The sequence below is a fragment of the Notothenia rossii genome (assembly GCF_949606895.1).
Source record: "Notothenia rossii genome assembly, chromosome: 4".
NCBI lineage: Eukaryota > Metazoa > Chordata > Actinopteri > Perciformes > Nototheniidae > Notothenia > Notothenia rossii.
Window position 1 is genome coordinate 19760133 of NC_136902.1, and position 24177 is coordinate 19784309.

A 24177-nucleotide genomic window follows, 5' to 3' on the forward strand; every position below is an offset into this window, starting at 1 on the left:
GTGTGTGTGTGTGTGTGTGTGTGTGTGTGTGTGTGTTTCTCTAGTGGCAGGTGTTGGTTTCAGAGTGTCTGAGAGTGCTGTCCTGCAGGAACGACATTTTGTGTGCGTGTGTTTTTGTGAGCTTCTTATAGGCCACTTCAATTTGTACTCTCTAGTGGGTAACATGAGAGGTTTCACCATAGCAGTTTTTGTATGTGTGTGTGTGTGTGTGTGTGTGTGTGTGTGTGTGTGTGTGTGTGTGTGTGTGTGTGTGTGTGTGTGTGTGTGTGTGTGTGTGTGTGTGTGTATGTGTGTGTATGTATGTGTGTTTTTGTAACCTATGGCACCCTACTGAAGGATTTTCATCAGGATTCACATTGCTTCTTGTCAGAGTCATAACTCAGTAAAATAGAAATGCAAATATAGGGATAACGTGCTGACCCCATAGCTAAAGACTTCATGTGTTCATCATACTTCTTCACTTGACAAGAATCAAATAGTTTAAAGATACTCACTAGTGGAAATAAAAACCAGATTAAAGCAAATAACGCAAACATTCAAAACATATTGTTATCATGATATAAAACAGCAAATCCTCACAGTTGAGAAGCTGGAGGTAGAGAAGCTTTTTGTGTATGTGTTTTTAAAGTAAATAAATAAAGATAGCTTGATTGCTGATAGTTTAATTCATTGAATTACCGTCAATATTATATGAACATACATGTTGGTCAAGTAACCAGCAAATCATTGCGGTCCATGTTGCAAAAGGTAAGGAAAGAGAGAGAGACAGGTGGAAGGGGAGGAGGGACACAATCTACATATACCAGCTGAGGGCGGTGGAGAGGAGAAAAAGATCCAGTCCTCCAGAAACCACAGTGTGAGGAAAAATTAAGTTGGGAGGCGCAGAAGAGGGGGGCGCAGGGGGAGAAGGAGAGAGGAGAGAGGAGAGGAAAGTGCTTTTACCTCCAGTCATTTTCACCTGTCTGTCTTGGAGATGGACGGATGAAATCAGACTCTCATTATAGAGAGGCAGAAGCCGCATCCTTCTTCTTTCAGTGAGTTCAGAAAAAAAGGAGTACTGGGTTCCTTAGAGTTTTATTATTTTTTGATGAGACTCTCGCTTAACTGCCTTAATGCTTTGATTTCACTCAATCGTCGGGAAAAGGGTTGCATTTATTACATTTATTCTTACTCTGCAGAACAAACATTACATCCATCAACAAAGGCTTATACTGTAGTGTTGGATGGTTTCCACTTAGCTAGCAGTTAGATAATCCCAGCCAAGAGGCTACAAAAGCGGAAAAAAAACATGAACTGAAATTGAATTAAAGAAGCCATTTCTTCCCCGCTGGATTATATTTCCGCCTGTGCTTCCCTACGCCTGCCGCTCTCCTCTCTTCCCACGACAGGGAGCACACAGTGCAGGCCATTTGCATTTCCCTTTAATATATTTCTCTAAATTCCAAAGCTTCAAGAGATCCCTACTTTGCATTTGTTTATTTAGTTCAAAGTGTTTTTATTGCCCAAGAACCTTGCAGAAAAATTGAAGTGTAGTCAAAATTTGATAAATAAATATGAAAGTGGTGTGTTGTGTATTCTATGGAGAAAGATACTTTGATGTTGTTTTTGCGGTTTTAAGCCAGCTTCGAGCTGTGGTGTAGCTCACGCCTGTAGGTGAGGGCTGGCAATGCTGTTGGACTTGCGGGTGATAGAAGGTCTCAGACAACCTAACTGCATTTACCACCTGGATCTGCACTGTCAGCAGACTAACTCTGCAACTCTGTGAAGTTTATGTACGTGTGCAGGCGTGCGTGTCTTTATGTGTGTTTGACCTAGGGATGCTGTGTTGTGCGACGAAGATGGATTTTTGGTGACATCGGGATTTGTTCCTCTAGGTGCAGTGAATTCTCCAGGTTAGCATGGCGGCAGAAAGAGACAGAACAAAAGAGCGAGAGGTAAAAAGAGATTGAACATGAAACCCTTGGGTGGAATCGAGATTTAGGGATGTATTAGAGACACACATGTATCAGACTGCAAAAGCGGATTTGATAGATGGGAATGTCAAGTATCTGATGTGCAATCTGCTGAAGTCATAGATTACAGCTGAAATACTAGTGAAAATAAATATAAGACGCCGAGGTTTGGAGGAAGAGCGGGTCAAAAGCTTCCCGTTCCTCATTTTCTCTCTCTTTCTACAATCTTCCAATCCCCGTTTCCTCTCCCTGGACGTGCACACACACGCATTGTTGAATTTCCACAATGCTTGTTAAATTGGAGGCTTAATTTGGAGCCCCTGGCTTTCTCCAGAGGTCACATGGAGTTAATTTAGCCACAAAGGCCAAACTGTGGATTTGGTTAATGAAGCTAACATGAAACACACTCTCAAGTGTACACACACACACACACACACACACACACACACACACACACACACACACACACACACACACACACACACACACACACACACACACACACACACACACACACACACACACACACACACACACACACACACACACACACACACACACACACACACACACACACACACACACACACACACACACACACACACACACACACACACACACACACACACACACACACACACACACACACACACACACACACACACACACACACACACACACACACACACACACACACGTATGCCCCTGGCAGGATAAGGGAGGCCTAATCAAGCCAAAACCTCCCGAGGTTGCAATTAGGTTGAGAGAGCCACAGTCCTAACTCTGGCTACAAAACAAACCCTTCCATTAAGTCATAAGAAAAACACAGATTCCTTCTGACAAATTACCGTGCTGCATCCTTACATTCACACACAGTTGTGTGCTAACTTAGCAACTTCGCATTTATTGTGTCCCTGCAAATATTAAAAGATGGACACACACGCATCTGCAGCATTCTATTGCTTATTTTTCTTCTAGTGTAGCAAGTGTAGTTCGCTCTTATTCAAGTTACCGAAGGTTTTGACCTTAACTAGATTCTCTGTGTGACATACAGTGGGGAAAAAAAGTATTTAGTCAGCCACCAATTGTGCAAGTTCTCCCACTTCAAAAGATGAGAGGCCTGTAATTTTCATCCTAGGTATACCTAAACTATGAGAGACAGAATGGGGGGAAAGAATCCAGGAAATCACATTGTAGGATTTTTTATGAATTCATTGGTAAATTCCTCGGTAAAATAAGTATTTGGTCACCTACAAACAAACAAGATTTCTGGCTCTCACAGACCTGTAACTTCTTTTGTAAGAGCCTCCTCTGTCCTCCACTTGTTAACTGTATTAATGTCACCTGTTTGAACTCGTTATCATTATAAAAGACACCCGTCCACAACCTCAAACAGTCACACTCCAAAATCCACTATGGCCAAGACCAAAGAGCTGTCAAAGGACACCAGAAACAAAATTGTAGACCTGCACCAGGCTGGGAAGACTGAATCTGCAATAGGTAAGCAGCTTGGTGTGAAGAAATAAACTGTGGGAGCAATTATTAGAAAATGGAAGACATACAAGACCACTGATAATCTCCCTCGATCTGGGGCTCCACGCAAGATCTCACCCCGTGGGTTCAAAATGATCACAAGAACAGTGAGCAAAAATCCCAGAACCACACGGGGGGACCTAGTCAATGACCTGCAGAGAGCTGGGACCAAAGTAACAATGGCTACCATCAGTAACACACTACGCCGCCAGGGACTCAAATCCTGCAGTGCCAGACGTGTCCCCCTTCTTAAGCCAGTACATGTCCAGGCCCGTCTGAAGTTTGTTAGAGAGCATTTAGATGATCCAGAAGAGGATTGGGAGAATGTCATATGGTCAGATGAAACCAAAATAGAACTTGTTGGTAAAAACTCAACTAGACGTGTTTGGAGGAGAAAGAATGCTGAGTTGCATCCAAAGAACACCATACCTACTGTGAAACATGGGGGTGGAAACATCATGCTTTGGGGCAGTTTTTCTGCAAAGGGACCAGGACGACTGATCCGTGTAAAGGAAAGAATGAATGGGGCCATGTATCGTGAGATTTTGAGTGACAACCTCCTTCCATCAGCAAGGGCATTGAAGATGAAACGTGGCTGGGTCTTTCAGCATGACAATGATCCCAAACACACCGCCCGGGCAACGAAGGAATGTCTTCGTAAGAAGCATTTCAAGGTCCTGGAGTGGCCTAGCCAGTCTCCAGATCTCAACCCCATAGAAAATCTTTGGAGGGAGTTGAAAGTCTGTGTTGCCCAGTTACAGCCCCAAAACATCACTGCTCTAGAGGAGATCTGCATGGAGGAATGGGCCAAAATACCAGCAACAGTGTGTGAAAACCTTGTGAAGACTTACAGAAAACGTTTGACCTCTGCCATTGCCAACAAAGGGTATATAACAAAGTATTGAGATTAACTTTTGTTATTGACCAAATACTTATTTTCCACCATAATTTGCAAATAAATTCTTTAAAAATCAGACAATGTGATTTTCTGGATTTTTTTTCTCATTTTGTCTCTCATAGTTGAGGTATACCTAGGATGAAAATTACAGGCCTCTCTCACCTTTTTAAGTGGTAGAACTTGCACAATTGGTGGCTGACTAAATACTTTTTTCCCCACTGTATCTGGTTTGTTTGTACTGTATGTCTGTGCATGTGTTTGTCTCGCCCAGTTTAGGCTGGGATAAGCTCCAGTCGACTTTGACATTGGAAAACAAATTCTGGGTATAGATTGATGAATTAAACTTTGCCTACAGAGTTGAGAAAAATACATTTCAGTTTCAACAGCCTTGATAGCAGGTCTGTAATGTGTTTGCTCTCATAACGAAGCAACTGTGTAACTAACCGACTGTCTGACAGACCAACATTGTCATCCCAAGGGCCATGCTACAATGGTGTTGCTCAAAACAGCTGCACATGCAATACTATCTACTGATTAATAGAGACAACATAATAAACTGTAAGATATTTGAAGCCTTTGGTTCTTCAATTTTCTTATATGCACTGGTCTCCTTCCTTTTATATATTTCCTTTCTATCTTCTCTTTGTCCTGTAGTCTCTCTACGCTGCCTCTTGACAATATCAGACAATATCTTCCATTTCTTTTGACACTGGTACTTTGAATAGCACGGTAATCGTCTGTGTGTATCTGATGACCTTAGCCTTGGTAGCACTCCACAGGAGACTGAGATAGTCATCTCCCTTCCGAATAGTCAGGATGAATAAAAGCTAGATCTACTGTTCCTTACTCATAGTCGTACAAATGCTAGACCTTTGTGTGAGCGAGAGCACGTGCACGCTTCACGAACAAAGACAGAGTAACATGCACAGACCAGGTAACAGCTTGTAGGGGTCACATGTATCACACACAAGTAGGTCAATTAGTCTTTTCTGACATGTAATTATATCATTCAAATTAATATGACTAAAATAACCACTGGGATTTTCTCACCTGCAGTGAAGGACATTTGGTCTGGTCTAGAGAATACATGTCATTTAGTAATATTTATTTCTGTTCCAGTTCAGTTTTTACAAGTAATACATAAAGATGAGTAAACATAAAGTTATTCTGACTGATATGTATGTATTAATTGGACAGGTTTGGAGATTATCATCCTGCCTAATCAGGACCAACGTGGGAAAATCAAATTTGATAATGAGCATATTTAGTATTATAATTAACAGCATATTATGAATAATGACTCACAGGTAGAGAGCAGATAAACACATATCCCTCCCTACTGTCCTGGTGTTGTGTGGCTCAGTCTAAGCCACTTTGTTTACATTGACAGAGCCAAGTACAAATCTAAGTCCACATTATTTCACTGACTGAAAATCCTTCCTTAATATTAAAAACTACAAATTCAGTTCTGTATATCTTCTGACATCAAAACCACTTCATGTTAATTATCACACTAACTGATCTAGAAAGAACAGGCATCCTATTTTTCCAAATGCATATCTCAGGGAATGGAAACTCCTTGAATATTAATGTATTTCCACTATATTTTTTTCTCATTGCCTGTTGGAAGTCCGGCTTTGGCTAAGAAGCATTCAAAAAAACACACACACACACACACACACACACACACACACACACACACACACACACACACACACACACACACACACACACACACACACACACACACACACACACACACACACACACACACACACACACACACACACACACACACACAGCAGATATAGAGGGGAAGCTGATCAGCCGCATGGAGCGGGAGGCCATTCCAATGGGACTAATTAAAGGGAAGGAACAGACTGCAGAACTCATCGGAGACCACCACTCTTTCTCCAGCTCTCTCTCTCCTCTCGCTCTTCCTTTCTCTTTCACTGTTTTCCGTTAATGAAAGCTACATCATCCAGGGTTATAGGATCCAATGCTGCCTTCTATACGGGTGGATATGATTAGAAGAGTTCTACCTGACATCTACTCGCTGAAGGGGCTGCTGGAGACATTTCCGAACATGCATGGGAATAACATGCTTCAGATGTAAACACATGCATTTCAGCAGTCTCATTAGATCAGTTTGAAAGTTCTTTAGGTTTATTAAAGCATGACATAACTGTGGTTTCTTTGTTTCTATATGAGAGGTTGTGCCGACGTGAGTGTGTGCGTGTCACCATCGGCTCTTGAGTTTGATACTGATGATGTAGTCAAACTGCTTAGATGCTATTGATCAGAACCCTGTGTACCTGGGCAATCACACACAGAATGCTCACACACACACACACACACACACACACACACACACACACACACACACACACACACACACACACACACACACACACACACACACACACACACACACACACACACACACACACACACACACACACACACACACACACACACACACACACACACACACACACACACACCTTGATCTCTCTCTCTCTCTCTCTCTCTCTCTTTTCCCGCTCCATTCTGAATTCATTTCTGTACCGCACACCCACTAATTTCTGCGGCAGACAGACCAAACAACCAGCCAAAATGAAGTGGCACTGCATCATCACAAACACTGCTGTGTGTCTAAATGAGCTGAAGAGGAAGCAGGCTGCTTCTCTGCTTTGTCTCCTTATCATTTACTACAAGCAGAGCATAGATGTGGACAGGAGAAATGGGTGAAGAGGGGGAGGGAGGGAGGGAGGGTGGGAGGGAGGGAGAAGAGGAAATAGGAATGAGGATAAATGGGAGAAAGGGCAAAAAGCAACAATAAAACGGAGATGTGTATGATTCTGTGTGTGTGTGATGCCCTCTAAACACAAAAAGCCTTGGCTCAGCCGGTCTGGCTTTGCAGTTCCTCCCAGATCTTCAAATGCATGGCTATATAGTCAGATGACTCACACAACCAACTCAGAACTCAAGCCAGGGTTTAACACACACTTCCTCATGGCAAAAACCCTCTCTCACACACAGACACACTAATGTGACTATATACCCACACACATTTGAAGATATAATCACATCAGCACATATACTGAGACCCAACCAGCCGTGTGTATAGTCTCATTTGCACCAAGCTAATCTGCACAGACTCTCTCACAAACCTCGAAAGGTTGTTTTGTTTTACTTACATCATCACATGTCTGCTCAAAAGTATTTTACAAGAATCTTTTTTTCTTTTCTTCACATTTGCTGGCTTATGAGAAAAGTCAACCATTATAAAAAGAAATAGAGAATCATTTAAATGTACAGTTGACCGCAACATTTAAAATGCACATTTCCCTCATAACCTTAATGTTCTGATGTGAGTTGCAGAGTCTTGGTGATATTGGCCTTGCATATGCCTGCTTTCTTCTGAAGAATGGAAGTAAATGGCACTTTTGTTGTTATGCTGAAAGCGGCAAAATATTACAATTTGAAAAAACTTAACAGGGGACATTTCTCTTTCCAAAAATCATGTCCAGGTTACACAAGTTAATCTATTATTGATAACATCTATGAAATATATATTCTTTTTTTTTTACCAAACTACACCCAGAAAACCAAATCACTGCGCAGAAGAATGCTTGGCTCTACTAGTAAGTGAGAGGCTCGTTCTTACTTAATGAAGGGTGTAGTATGTTAGAAAGAAAATGGTTCCTCAATTTTGGGAAAAACTGTGTTTTTAAAACTGAATTCAATTTTGAGTTCTTCTATTGTATCAGATTATGGTTTTTAGGGTTCCTTGCAGCGAGAGATTTAAACCTATACCAGAAAGAAAAGGGGACAAAGCAACAACATGCTCACTCCAATCTGAGAAAAAGCTCCCCGTCGAGACATAAAAAAGACAGAAATCAACTCTTGGAGGTGCAAAGACATTAAGGTTTTAAGAACCAGAGCAGTAGTTTGATTTAAATAAAGGGTTCTGTGTTTCTACATCCTCCCAACCACTTAAATATACCAGTCCTTTCAAATTTGTAAGTTAACATGACATGATTTGGCTTAAATGGGTTGTTACGTTTCTCTTCATGTTGTTCTTTACTCTCAGAAATTTGCTCTGCTAGCCTCCTGCAGTTACTTATTTACACACTTAAACACGTATACAAGCTTACTCACAAAAACAGTTTCCTCAGTGGAGAAAGAGTTTGTTTGTCTGTGGTGGAGTTTCTGTCCCACTCAGTGCTCCGAATACAAAGTGCTTTAATCATATGCATCCCTGCTCACCACTGCGATGCAAACACCTGCCAGCATGTGCAAATCTGCATCCAACCTAGAGTTATATAATACAAATGTTAAATTTAATATAAAAACTAGAATGAAACATAATACTGTTTGGTATTCTTTTTTATTACAATATGTTGATTTCATTTTCTTGAGAAAACTTTCATTATTATGACATTAAAGCTTTTATTATTAGAAGGTTTGTGAGGTTTTTGTGTGCAAACTAAAGCTTTGCACTGTTTTGGTTTGGATTACAGTCCTCTTCACTTGACATATTTTGTCTTTTAGCAACTATCTAAATACACAAACACAAACAAAGTAGGTAATCACTGGATATGACTATGTGGGCTTGATTATAAGAAATTGGCTTATCCGTGTTTGACATTTCTGTTAGCTGCCAAGATAGAGAATTAAACAGAGTTTTCAAAGTAATGTTTTCTCTCTCCCCCTCTTTCCCTCCCTCTCTCTGAGTCACTCACCATATCCCCTTCTGTTTGAATGTTTTTGCAGTAAATAATAATTTTCCCTGAGTAAATATATTATTTGTTTTCAGTTTCAGTGCTCTATGTTTTGTGTGAATGTTGTTTGTGTCTTTAAGTTTAACAGTGAACAGGTTGTCTAACATTGGAGCATTTAGGCTTTAACAACATTACATGTCTGCAGCCATGCTAACAAATCTGTTGCTAAAATGCCCACTATAACAAAGTTTATATAACATTTACTGTACCATGTTAACAATCTCAGTTCAGCTTGTTAGCATTCAAACATTGGCTAATTTACACTGAACGAAGAACATCTGAGGCTTTTTCTAGTTGTTCATGTATTTATTCATACACCAATTAGTTGTTTCTTTATTTTTTCCTCATGGTGGCAGTGACTATTTTAAAAGTCACTGGATCACCAAAATTAATTTCATTTTATTTAATTCACAAATCCATTTCTCTCAAATCTGCAAAAGTCAAGCTCATTGTAGCTTTAGAGGAAAGATCAGGGCATGGCTTAAATTGTGAGTATTCATCATATGGGAATCATGATAGTCTGTTCCAAATGTTTTCCTAATCCATGTAGATGACATGGAGATATTTCACTCGACAAGTTAAATCCTTGACAGATTATCAAAATCGTCAGGATTGATCTTGGTAGCATGTCTTAAATCCAGTAATTGTGAATAACCTGTGCTCACATACCAACAGTTGATAAAGGCATGTGTACAGTACACCGTCTTTTATTAAGTGTGTTCTCTAATGTTTGTTTCTCTTTCTCTTTGACAGAATGCGGGAACGGGGCCCTTGCATTTGTGGAGTGGGGGTGTGGAGTTTACTGCTGTCCCTCTGTCTGGCATCCCTCACACAGGCACACAGGAGCCACACAGGTACTGCAAGCCCAATCATGTGTGTGTGTAGTATATCATCCTCTCACTTGGGTGATGCTTTGTGCAGCATTCACGGTATTGGGATCTATCATGAATTACCACAGCAGGCAGCCTCTGAAGCCAATTTCTTTTCAAGTTTTGTAAAGTGAGAGTGAATAGGCCGTGTGCCACCCGAGGGAATGCAGAGGTTGGATTCACAACAAAATACGAGACCACAGAGGCTAGTTGCCAGGAAGAACACACAATAAGTTATTTAATGAAAAGAAGGGGAATGTGAGTAATCCAACAAGGAAGGTCTTTTCAGTTCAGGGGATTTCACGTCTTTTCAGTCCCCGTCGGAGTGGGGCGTCTTTCCAAAATGCCCGTGGGTTACAGCACTGAGTCTTTTGGATTACAAATCCCTTGCTGTGTGAGCCCACCCCCCCCCCCATAAAAGCTAAAAGCCAAGGAGCTGAGTCACAAGCGTGATTGAGCCCAGAGGCGGGGTATCTTCGCCTCTTTGCTTTACAATGATCACCTGTGTGTGACACTGAAAATGACCTTGCCCCGGGGGAAAAGCATGACGTACCTGCTGCCTGTCTATGAATACAGAGCTTTTATAAAATGTATTTTAAGAAGATGTTCCAGCCATATTTTGTCAATGAGGATGGTTTAAATCAAACCAAATGTATTGTCTTTATTATTTAAAAAAACACATTTTCTTAAAAATAAAAATGTGGTTGTCCGTCAAGTGTCCTCTTTTCTGATTTCTACTAAGATGCACACATTTGGAGCACTAAAGGTTAATCCCTCTGTAAAAGACGTGGTAAACACTGCTCTTCCTCGTGGAGAAAAGAGGAGATGGACCCAGGGACGTGAGTGACATGTTAAATCTGACCAAAATAAGTAATGGACAATGACAAGATCGCCTAAGGATACAACCAGGAAGTGATGACTGTGAATCTCGTCTTTGGTTTGATGGTATATGAAGGGCAGTGATGGCTTGAAAATGTTAAACTCTGCCTTTGGCTTGATAAAGTGACATGCACCAGCTGCCCTTCATCTGAACTGGTTGTCTTTGTCATTGTTGTTACGGCGCGTCTCACGTCACTGACGCTAAAGACATTTATACTGCAGTCAGTGAATTGTGTGTCTGAACATCTGCCTCGTACCGATGTTCCATTAGCGGGATGACTGAAAGGCAAAATGATTGATGAGTCTCTTCTTTAAATCTTTCTAAAAGAATGCAGCATCTGAGATGGATCGTGAGTGAATCCATTGGCCTTCTGTGTGGAAATTGGGAGTTCCTCATAATGTTATCACTTCTAAGAAAACACAAGGTTTTTGTGGGGGTTTATGTGTGTGTCCTTGCTGGAATACAGCTACCTATAACAACAGCTGTGTGTGTGTATGTGTGTGTGCGTTGTTTGTCTTTGTGTGTAAGATTGACTCTGCTGTTGGCTGCTAGGCATATTCTCTCACACAGAGATTTTAAACATGGCAAGGGCAAACATTTTCATAAATGGAAATACGGTGAAAAGGCAGAGAGAGGATGGAGATACATTTAGCAGTTTTTATTTTGTGTCGTTAAAGAATCTTTCATGGTTATCTTATCGTACTCTCCGTTGACAGAGCGGCAGAAATGGTGGGGTCGGTCTTTTAGTCGGACACGGTTATATGTGTGTGTGTGTTTGTGTGTGTGCGGGGGGGGGTGTGTTATGGGCACGTGTATCGCCTGAGTGCTCCCGTTAATGGGTGATTGATTGTAGAGTAAGTTGTAATCAGGGAGTTACAGCGTTATCCAGTTGCAGGTTGTCTGAGAGGGGAAAAACAGACGAGTAATCAGATAATTACTAAATACAATCCCTTAGGTCACTCCCAAGGTTGACACTCTCACCCTTATGTCACAAACTGTCTCCATCTCTTACACTCGCATAAACGCTGGAATCCCCCAACAAATGATTGTAATATATAAGACTGAAAATGAAGCTGATGAAAATGGAAGCAATGTATGTTGTCTCTTAATGTTCTTGCTTAAAAAGGAAATATGCTGTGTATGATGAATATTTCCTGTTTTAGTTGTCCTGCCTTTTGTAGTGGAAAATAGCTTAAACTCCTGATCCCATGAGCATAGGAAAAAATGTTTTTTAATTTGTGGCCACTTGCACAGACCATATGTGTGTTTGTGTGTTCTGGTTACTAACGCAAGAACTGTGTGCTAACAACTGACAGCTGTGGCGACCTCAGGAGGAAAGTGGAGGCGGTTTAGATGTGGCAAAAGAAGTCCCAGCATGTGTGTATGTGTGTGTGTTTGTCTGTGTGGGAATGTGTGTGTGCCTGCCTAACTTCTGCTCCCCTTTTATTCTCCAGATTTCTATCTCTCAGGCCAGAACAGAAAAATATGCCTCTCGTTTGCCATCGGTGCCTCTCCATCTGTTAAACCATTCATCCTCCTGTCTTATTCTCTTATTCTCATGCTTAATCATACAGATCACTACAGAATTGTGTGAAAAAGATCAGGCTTTATACCCAGATTTATTTATTATTTGTAGATAGGCCTTGGTTAAACGTCTCAGTAGCTTTGCCAATAGTCCTAAAGAAACAGCTTGGCTTGGATTTTGAAATAAAGCGAAACAGCGATTATGCTGATCACTTCGCCACACACTGTCGAGTCATTGATTCTCGGTCTATGGGCTGCAATCTCCATACATCGCCACTGATTAGAGGCTGCTCAGATTTTAACTTACTCTGAAAGGCTTTCTGTCTGCCAAGAAGGGGAAACAGAGATGTAAAGACAGAGCTGTATAGGTGTGCTATAATGCAAGGGCTAAATCACTCTCACACAGGCTCAGAGAGACATGTGCACTCAGTCAGGGAGGCACATGGGCCTGCAGTAAATGCACACAGAAAGATACACAAAACATGCACACACGCTTACATGCATACACACTCAAAGAGGCTCTCTAATGTGATGTGCGGAGACAGGCTGTCTGCCCTCCTTAAAGGCTACTCCACAGTAAAACTGCACTCTCTGCTGCGTCTACAACACGCCTCCATATGGCCTGTGAAAAATTCAAGCTGAAGATTACAATTTTGACGAACATCCAAGCGTTCTCTCCTGGTTTTACTGGTTGAGACACTGGAGCGTGTGTGTTTATGTTTGTTCATGAGAGAGAGAGTGAAAAAGAGGAATACATTGTTAAAATAAAGTAATTATAAAGAGTAGGACAGAAAATGAAGAGAGCAAATTATCTTCATTGAGTCTCTTACAATACAAAAATGTACTCGGTATCCCTAATGCTAATTTTAGAGCTCATGATTTCCTTCAAATAAATGTGCGGTGTCTTTTTGTGGCTATTTCATGCACATATGGTTTCAGGATTTTGAAGAGAAAGGGACACATTTGTTTGCATAGGATTTTTTTTTTAAACTAACTAAAATCAAGGTCTGCAGGATATCAAGGTATGATGTCCGTTAGAAGACATGAGAATAAGTGGCATCGTAATCTTGATATATTCTTTGTGGTACTGGTACCTTTTTAACAGACATTTGAATTGTTCAGCTTTTTTGGAAAAATGCTTTTTGCTTCATGGCTATGACATTTGAATAAAGAAATCGTTTTCCATGTTGCTGTGTTTGTGATAAATGAAATATTACTCTCCTCGTAAGTCAGCAAATACATTCAGTACATCATTGACTCCTGCCTATATATTTATTATCTAAAATCAGTTTTCATTGTCTAGTGGCAAGATCAGTGACTGCTATTGACACAACGAAGCAGTTCATATGAACAGTTTGAACAGAAGTTGCTTTCATTGAGTGAAGAGCATGACGGGAGATAAGAATTAAAGGATGGTAAGGTCACAGTACAATGGCAGTTAGAGCATGGAACTAAGGTACAATATGGAGAGGGATTTGATTTGATCACAGTAAAGTGAGTGTGACTTTTACAGCAAGGAGTCTGTTTTGGAACCACATTTGTCACAGGAGACCACCTGCTGTAGAGGACTGCTGCATCCATACACACCTCCCCCCACAGGTTGCTAGATCAGGTGGCACGGACTGAAACAAGAAATTATGAATTAGACCCTAGCAACATACCTATTGTTTGATATTAAACTTAAATAGTAAGCCAGTGGTTCCCAACCTTTACAGCTTATGACACCTAGGTAGTTTGCATTTCCACCAAATAATTATTTAGAGAGAGTTCCGCTCAACATAATAATTACATTTAGCCAAAAGTACAAAAAACTAATTTGTGTACCCTTTGTAGGAGCCGGACGACCCGGTAGAGAATGCTAAATAATGTAGAAACCCAAAAATGTTGAGTTCCACACTAAGTCAAAGCAAAACACAATGGTAGGAGACTGTCCAAATTTTAACAGACACGATGACGGATCATGGGTAATTTTGAGGCTATGGTAATGTTGTATACATTGTTAGACAAATTTGCCATGAAGAGCTAGGAAATCAATGACTTGACTTGATGGGGAATTGAGGTAGTTCCTAGACCTCTTGTAGTTCAAACAGGTCATGGTAGGATTAAACATTACCATTTGGCTGATCATCAAATTAAAATGAAGTTACATTTTGTCACACTGGTTTTCCCCGAGGACACATGATCTTTGTCCCACTGCCTTACAGCAATCAAGATACCTGTTAATTATGATCAAACCATTTGTTCGTCATTATGGGTATTATATAGCCCCTGGCTCTCTTTCTGTCTCATCTTTTCTCCCTCGCTACACTTCAATAGGTGTTGACAAATTCCAAGGAAATACATTTGCATAAACTCACCTTCTCCAATCAGTGTGTCCTTGGTAACGCATGTGTTATTTTAACCATGATGAATTCAGTTATTAAGGGGCTAGGAGAGTATTTGATGACTGGCTACAAGCACTCTGTGTTACGGTAGAGTGAAGCAAGCAGGACCCAAATGCAGATAATACTGATAATACCTTTATTTCAAGGATAAGAATAAAACTCGGACAAACAGAACACTCCCCGGTGAACTCAGTCACCAACAAAAGACGAACCAACACTGAACACAGGAAGAGACAAGACTAAATACAGGGAGGGGTAATCACGAGACGAAAATCAGCCGGGCAGAGGAGGAGAAACCCAAGGGCAACAGGTGAACACAATCAGACAATTAGACACACCAGGGAAACTAACGACAGGAGGAAAAACACAGAGAGAGGGACCGGACAACACACAAGGAGGAAAACACGACAGGGAGAACCGAACAGCAAAATAAACCCAAACCCAAACACACAAAACTAAAAACGTGACATAACACAAGAATCGTGACACTCTGGCCTTTTGCAGTCTATCACAGGATAATCTTCTGTGTTTATTACTCGTCAGACATGTTTCCACCGCGTTTTCAAGCGATGTGGAAAGGAGATATGTATTCTCTAATGTCTGTCAAGCAGATGTTTCCTCAAATATTTAACAAGAGAATCACAATGCACTGAAATATTATTTCTACCAAGGGGGAGTGTGTTTATAGCCGTTATTTTCAACCAAGTGCAGAAAATGAATATCTATGAGAGTAGAAAGGTGATGCCAGACAGCGAGATGCACTCTGCTAGGAGTCGGTATGATTCATGGCCGATGCCTGAAGAACCAGGTCGACAGATAAACAAAAGTGGACAGTGAGCGTGTGGCTGGGTTACTAAAGACTAGCCATTTGCTGGGAATATATCTAACTATGTATGTGTCTGCCGCGTTTGCCATTTATGTGTGTATTTCTCTGTTTTAGGGCAGATTCCAGATGATACATAGTTTCACGAGATAAAACAGTAGCGGTCTACTGTTGATTTATACCTCTCATACCTCAAAAACCAAGAACTGAAAAATGAAATATAATGTTACATTTCTTATTTCTTAGGAATCCTTTATCACGGAACATGTTTTCTCATCGATTCCATAAAAGATAATGATCAGCAGCATCAGAAGTTCACTATCTAAGATTGGCATGTTAGCATGCCATTATTTTAATTAGTTGTTCAGGTATTCATAAGCCAATTCTAATTTTGAGCTGATAATAGCACTATAAAAAAAGGCAGGGGATCACCACTTGTTCAGCGATTTCCCTCATAACCATGAATGTCATAGTTATTATGTTGTTGGCGGAAAAATCCGTTAAGCATTAAAGTTCGTAGGACGAATTATGTGAAACACGTGTGAGAACTTTGGCTTTCTGGCAGTATAAAGTGAAAAGGGACCAAGTTATTACAACATTGTCATATGAATATGTACCTAAGCCAGTGATCCACTAAGACCCAAACATTTCCTTTTGCACTGTCACATCAAAGTCCTAAGGTACAGGTAAAGTTACAATTAGGATAAATTACAAAGAAAAAATCCAACACTAGGGTTCAAGGTCCTTTATTATCAAACTAACATAGCTACAGAGTAATTATGTCGTTGAAAATCTTAGTTCACAGGCTTCTCCAATAATGCAACAAAAATAATACAGATAAGCAGACACTATTAAAACAATATTAAAGTATATTATATTAAAAGTAATACAAAAAATAAAAATAGTTTTAAAAAAAGTGAGAAAAAAAAAAGTGGAATAGTGGAATACGAGTTTATATACAAGTTATTGGAATGATACATTAGATAGATAGATAAACAATTACTAAGTAGCAGATGAATGTTATGAAATTGTTTCAGCAGTTCAGTTGTTTAACGGTCTTATTGCCTGCGGGATGAAGCTGTCTCTGAATCTGGTTGTTTTTGTCCGGGTGCTGCGGTACCGCCTGCTAGACGGCAGCAGACTGAACAGTTTGTGGCTGAGGTGATGGGGGCCTTTTATAATCCTGAGGGCTTTCTTCCTGAGCCGCTGGGAGTAAACGTCCTCCATGGATGGCAGCTCCATCCTGATGTTCTGTGCAGTTTTCACCACCCTCTGTAAAGCCTTACGATTGAGGGCGGTGCAGCTGCCGTACCAGGCCGTGATGCAGCCAGTCAGGATCCTCTCTATGGTGCACCTGTAGAAGTTGCAGAGTATCCCGGAGTCTGTGTTGAAACTCCTCAGCCTGCAGAGGAAGAAGAGCCGCTGTCGAGCTTTCTTGGTGGTGATGGTGGTGGTGTGAAGAGTCCATGTCAGGTCCTCAGTGATGTGGACCCCAAGGAACCTGAAGCTTCTGACTCGCTCCACCATAGTCCCATTGATGGCGATGGGGTCGTGTCCCTCTCCCTGCTGCTCCCTGTAATCCACAATCAGCTCCTTTGTTTTGCTAACGTTTAGATGGAGGTTGTTATCCTGGCACCAAGATGTCAGTTTTCCGACCTCCTCTCTGTGCGCCGTCTCGTCGCCGTCTGTGATCTGGCCGATGACGGTCGTGTCGTCAGCAAACATCACGATGGTGTTGGAGCTGTGTGTGCACTGGCCATGCAGTCGTGAGTGAAGTAGAGGAGAGGGCTGAGCATGCAGCCTTGAAGGGCTCCGGTGTTGAGGATCAGGGTGGAGGATGTGATGTTTCCCACCCGCACTGCCTGGGGTCTGCCCGTCAGGAAGTTCAGGATCCAGTCACAGAGGGTGCTGTTGAGCCCGAGGTCTCTGAGCTTGATGGCCAGCTTGGAGGGCACAATGGTATTGAAGGCTGAACTGTAATCACTGAACGGCATTCTATGTGCTCCTCTGGTCCAGGTGTGAGAGGGCAGTGTGGATGGTGAGGGCTATGGCGTCGTATGTGGACCTGTTTGCTCTGTAGGCAAACTGCAGGGGGTCCAGAGAATCAGGGAGGGAGGAGGTGATGAAGGTTTTGACTAACCGCTCAAAGCACTTCATAAAGATGGAGGTGAGTGCTACTGGGCGGTAGTCATTGAGGCTGGTGATTATTGAACGATGGTGTTTGAAGCATGTGGGGACTACAGACTGCAGCAGGGACCTGTTGAAGATGTCTGTGAATACCACTACCAGCTGAACTGCACACACCCTGAGAACAGGGCCAGGGATGCCATCAGGTGCAGCAGCCTTGTGTGGGTTAACCCTTTTAAAAGATTTGCACACATCTGCCCTGTTTAAAACAAAAGGGCAGGGCTCCTGGTCCTTCGATGCCTCCACAGCCTGGCTGCTCTCAAAACGTGAAAAAAAGCTGTTCAGCTCATCTGGGAGAGATGCGCACGCATTACAACATGTTATTGGCAAACGCAACAATCAGAGAAAGATGCAGAGGAAATTATTCTCGCCCAGCACTCACACCAAGCATTGAACCCTCGAGAATGAACAATTAAAGCATTTACAGTATGTGTCTGGGAGAAATGGCCACTGTCTGATTATGTGTTTGCTCTAATTGGTGCAAATGGAGAGTTTCCTTTGGCTGCACAGTGAGATTACCTCATTGCAGCCCTCTCGTTGCATTCATTAGCGCTAATCTTTACCTGTTAGCCCACCAGCCAACCCCGCATAGACCCAGCCTGGAACATCTGTATGGTTTCCTGAGTACAACTTAAGCCTTTATTGACTCTCCGCCTTTGGCTAAACCACTTGAGTTGAACTAGGAGGTTACAGTAGTAGTGTGGATTAACATTTAGGCAAGAGAACTACAGGGAGACACATTGAATCACTAATGAACCTTGATTGCAGTTATTGAAGTAATACAGTAATTCCCTTTTCATTAAATCCATTCATCTTTCGGACTTCTCGCTCTACGTTTTGGTACCACTCCATTCCTCCTTTTCACCCTCTTTTTCATATTCTCTTTTTCCTCCTTTTCCCGAATTTTACTTTATTTCACAGCTATTAAAGCAGGAAATTTCAATCAGGTAGCACAGCGTGAATTTCTGCAGTGGCAGGAGAGAAAGAGTGAACTTTTATTTAATGCAGCCGTTTTTTTCGTTTCTCCTCTCCACCTCCATCTAGACTCTCTTTTCTTCCACAGCTGAACTCAACCTTGGCTCTTTATAGTTTATGATTCAATTTCCAATTTGTCCTCCAGACGTATTTGCCTGGTGGGTGGCGCAGCGGTTTTGTTCTTGTGTGTTTGTACAACCCTCGCCTTTGGTATTCATAGGAACAAAGTCTTACGAATACATGCATTTGAATTTTCAATTTTGCAGTCTGCAATTCCTTTGGCTTTGTTTTACATGAAAGTCACAATGAGATGGGAATTGCTCATTCAAGTGACCTCTTGGCAAGCAAGGAGAAATGCTCTGAAATATGTATAACCAATACATATCATTTCTTATTATTAGAGGCAAGGATGACCAGAGGAGTCTACTTTGGGATTTGAAGGTAGTTGGTTTGTTGCATCCCTCAGACTAAAAAAAAAAAAGGTCTATCGTTTGATTCTCAAAATGTGGGCTTTAAATCTTTACGGGGCAAGAGGAAGAGTACTTTACATTATGAAACATATATGATGCGCATATTGTGCTCAAATTCATGCAGGCAATTTGACATTCAAATTCAACTAATTTCCAAAATTGTGGATTCTGAGAAGAAACCAGAAAACTCTACGAAGATCATTTGTATATTTCACTGCAGGTGTTGTTTATTATTTGTATAATTAAAAATAACCATTAGAAAACATGACTCCTTGCATGTTGTTGTATAATTTGCAACCATTCAAGCTCTAGGCACATCAAAGTGTTTTGCTCTGCTTCCTAGGGGGCCGTTTGACCCTCTTTTCTTTCCTTAGCATTCCCCATGTACACATTTTGAATACACAGTCTCAGGAGATTTGGCAAATGACCAGATGTTTGGCGAGGAAAAAAGGCAGGGATCCCTCCAAAGCTTTTGTTTTCTCGTCAATGTGTATTGTCTAATGTAACCAAGAACAACACTCTTTACCTATACTGTAGCTTCTTTTGTTTTGTTTGTTGTTTATGGTTCCCAAGTGTTGCCTGTCAACTGATAAGTGGATCTAAAGAAAGAAAGCCTCTTTCCAGAGTTTTCCCAGTAGAGCTTGCATGCTTGAAGCTACAGTATCTAAATAATGAATTAAACATACTTTTCCCATATGGAAGCTACACATATATATATATATATATTAGGGCTGCACGATATTGGAAACAACTCGATTTTAGTCAAGGACGTCTGGATCTTAAGTTATGAGAGCAACAAGCTTAGCTAGCTCGGTTAGCAGCGCCGAAATGCCCTGGAGAAACACATGAAACGACTTTATTCAGTGTTTTTACCTTTAATCACCGGGTCCGTTTGCTTTGGAGATTTGATTGTGGTTTGCTGTGCATGCAAAGCCTGCATGTCACTCACTCAAGTACCCCTGACATGAGAGCCGCGTAAGTTTTCCTTTTGTAGCAAGCAGCAAAATAATTGTAACATGACGTGTTTCAGTTAATTTGCCTACTTAATATCGCAAGTCCTACAAAAATGTATTAAAAAAATTGCACGTCCACGCGATGTGAATATCGCGCCTGCACATATCGCGATTATCGTCACGACACAATATATCGTGCAAGCCTAATATATATATATATATATGGAGAATGTTGGCAGGAAAAATGTAGCCATGCCAGTTCAATTTTTTCAAAATTTGGTTTAGCATTGTAAACAGTCCTGGAGTCTCAGCTGTAGTAGTATTTTAGAGGATTAGCAGTGCCTCCATTGTGGTCTGCTTAATGCTAATGTTGATATATTTAACAGTATGCATATGATTGTGTTTCCGTGTGCATCGACTGTGGAGAGCAGCTTTAGTATTCTTTACAGCAGCTCCACAGCCATGCACTGATGGATGGGGTGCTCTTTACTTTACTGATGTACTGTGATCAATGCTGATGCAAGGAAAGAGTGTGTGGGAGAGAGAGAGAGAGAGAAAAATAGAAAGAGAGAGAAGCAGAATAGAAATAGAGGGAGAGAGAGGTAATGTGCTGCCTCTGCACATCTCTCTCTCTCTCTCCCTGCCAGTCTTTTTTGCATTAATCCTCTCCTCTCTCTGTGAGTTTCCCACTGTTGATCCTGCCGGTATCTGCATATGCTGCACTCTCAACAACATCATCGCCTTATCTCAAATGACACAGTGTTTCCTTGCATAGCATATGCTACACGGGACAACTTTCAGCAGATTACTAGATTAAAGATTAGGTGGGAGGTTGAGTGTGTGAGAAGCGTGTGTGTTTATGCATATCCCTTTCCGGCACAGGTCTTTAAAGAGGACAGAAAACATGCTGCTCTCACTGTCCAGCCTGGCCTCTCATGTTCCCTAAATGTGGCTAAGAGGCTTTTATTTTTTGTCTGTTGCTGTTATGAGTTAAATAAAACAGCAGTAATGCAGCTTCACTAATCCTCTCACACAACTAATCCTAGCAAAACACCACTGTAAATACTCTGTGGGCTGCATTAAAGCAAAAATCACTCAATCCCTCACTGAGCGTTTTATGCTTATTTTGGTTCAGATGAATAGAAAGTATATTTTTCAACCACGAGAGAGATGTCCCTTAAATAAAAGGGCTTCTTCTCTGACTTCTGCTACTTTCTGTGTGGTATTTGTGTGATTTCAAAGTATCTTTGTACAGAGGAGTGCTTTGGCTAGAACATACAGTACAGACTACGAGAATAAATCAGTGCTCTTATGTCTAGGAGAGCCAGAAATATTAATTGAGTTGACCTGTTTGTTTACTGCTTTTAACACGGGTCAGAATCTGTATATGCGGATCATTAGATGATAGTGTGGGCTGCTTGAAACGTAATGATGTATCTCAAAAGAAGATGACCATGACTTGAGTTTGCATATCTTTCAAAACAGTGATTGGTTCTTTAGATCCTTACTTGTATTTTTATCAATACCAACATTTACACATTTCATTTAACTCAATGTGTTTTATGTTACGTATACATTATTTGAAACCTAAAAAACTCCTTTATCCTCTCTTCACTATGTTGAACAGTGGCCTCTCTCTCTACCAACAAGCATCTCCATCGCTATCCTCCTACCCAAACAACATACTGTCCTAATTCACCAAAGACGGGTAAACTTGTCTATGACTTAGCGACATTTGGGATCAAGTTAAGTTGTGTGCCAACTGTGTACAAAAATGTAATTACGAAGACATTTGAAGAGCAAGGAAACCTAATTAATCATGGAATGCCTCCTTGGTAATTAAGAAAAAGTTGCCCCTTCGATATTTTAATCAACTCATTTCTGTAGAATTGTAATTACAGATAAGACTTCAAAAGGCCAGTATTTTGTGTTTTTGCTTTTAAGTGTTTCTCACAAAGCCCACAATATTAAGATCCCAAAAGATAAAATCCTTAAATGTGTGAAAAAGATGTGGATAGGGGAGGGGTAAAAACAAACATAACAGCTGCTTGTGCTCACACTAATATCTAAATAAGCAATATAGCCCACAGCTCTCCTCGGATCCCTTGAAGCAATGCTTGCAGATTGTAACTTACAGAAGAAAAAATACAAATGCTATTGTTAAGGAAACTGTGAAGTGTGTCTCAAATACATATGTGCTATTGTATTTATTTTCTTGAAATGAAACACTACCACCGAGTTCTTTAATATCTCCCCTTGTGGGTCGGAAGTGAATTATACAAGCTGCCTGAAGCAAGTACAGGATATTTGCTGTGCTGCAACAGCTTTGGTGTGATTTAGTTTAACAAAAAATAAATGTTTCCATTCTCCGACGATGTGAAGCTATGAGATTCCAAGGGATATGCAAAAACAGAAAGTTGTTTGGGCAATTTCCTGCCTTTTGTAAAAGCTTTGCACACCCACACAGCTGTCAAAACCTTTGATTCCTCGAATTTCAATGTTATCTCATCTTAACTCGGCACTTGGACAATTAATTCTAAAAACTTTGAATGAGTTGCCCGAGTTCAAAGTTTCTACTTGTGAACTCGCGCAAATCCATTATCCTCAACCTTATAAAGAAGCAGTTGTCTTATGTCACACAGCAACTAACCCTAACCCAACAACTAAAAGACAACGCATGTATTTGATTTTTAATAACACAATATCAAGTAAAACCTGATCTCCATGTAAACTGAGTATGTTGCTAATGTCATGAGGTGGCTAGTTATGGTTCACAATCTGTAAAAGTGATCTTACCTGAATCCCACGCACGCACACTTATCCTTTTCTGTTTTGTAAATGCAAGAAAGACGCACTGTTGAAAGTTCAAATTTGTGCACACTTGCCCTAAAAACATTTGCATTAAAGTGCAACAGAAGAGTCACAGAGATGTAAGTACTGTAAGGACCTTATGCCCACGTCGTCCTGATTAGGGATCAGGCACAGGCAAGTGAATAAAGTGTGGGTGTAAAAAGGGCATATAGTGCCTTTAAATGGTCCTAAACACCTACACAGGTGTCATCAATTACCCTGGCTAATTTTATTTTTAATTTACTTGCACTATTTTTTCTGTTTTATTGTGTTGCACTGTTGGTGGAGCCTGTGACCTTAGATTTTCATCAACATAACTACGCTGTAGCTATGTACGTATGACACACTAAAGGCTTGAACCTTGAAATAGTCTGCCATGATGGCTTGTGATAGCAGGAAAAGCAGGTAGGACTCATTTTGATAACAATGGCTCTGTTCCAATCATTTCCTCCGTATAGCCCAAATGTAGTAGGAAGGTTTCCTTTCCACGGAGCCCTTACAGAGAGGTACCATCCCTTCAACACAAACTCTCATCTCCCTCACACCATTTACAGTCAGAGCAGGCTGTGCTCTTTTCTCCTCTCATTCCTTCACTTTGCCTTCATCTAGACTCCCTCTTTCTTCTCATCTTTCCACCTCTGGCTCTGCTGCCAGCCAGCCTCAGACACACCAGGGTTTCCCTTTCATTTGGTATGAGGGATGGGATGAGGGAGAGAGAAAGGAAAGAGAGGAGAGGAGTGGAAGGATGTAATGATCTGTCCTGATGAATGCAGTTAGAGAGAAAGTGCTGACGCAAAGAAAGAGGCCTTAAGAAGAGATGGGCAAAACGCACCAATCACTGAGCTTATCAGATCACCTTTTAATGGCCAATGAAGTGTTTGAAATATGACCCGACCATCATTATGAAACAGAGTGGTTTAGCTATTATATCTAAAATAATTTAGGATGAGCCTTCAGTTGTTTGTTGTATCTGGATGATATTAAACATAATTTTAAAGAAAGCTTAAACTAGTTTCATATATAAACCAGAAAATATGCTCAAGACTGCGTATACATTAGGACAGAATTAAGCAGGGACCTTTTTAAACAATA

At 41.0% G+C, this 24177-nt stretch overlaps 1 protein-coding gene across 1 annotated transcript in view; it reads left to right on the forward strand.

Annotated features, from left to right (window-relative positions):
* Positions 1-24177, forward strand: part of LOC307036974 (chemokine-like protein TAFA-2) — a 73630-nt gene that overhangs the window by 31340 nt on the left and 18113 nt on the right. Inside the window, exon 2 of the mRNA XM_079677660.1 lies at positions 9924-10024. Within this exon, the coding sequence (XP_079533786.1) occupies positions 9925-10024 (100 nt within the window). The 5' untranslated portion in view covers position 9924. The remainder of the gene's footprint in view (positions 1-9923; positions 10025-24177) is intronic.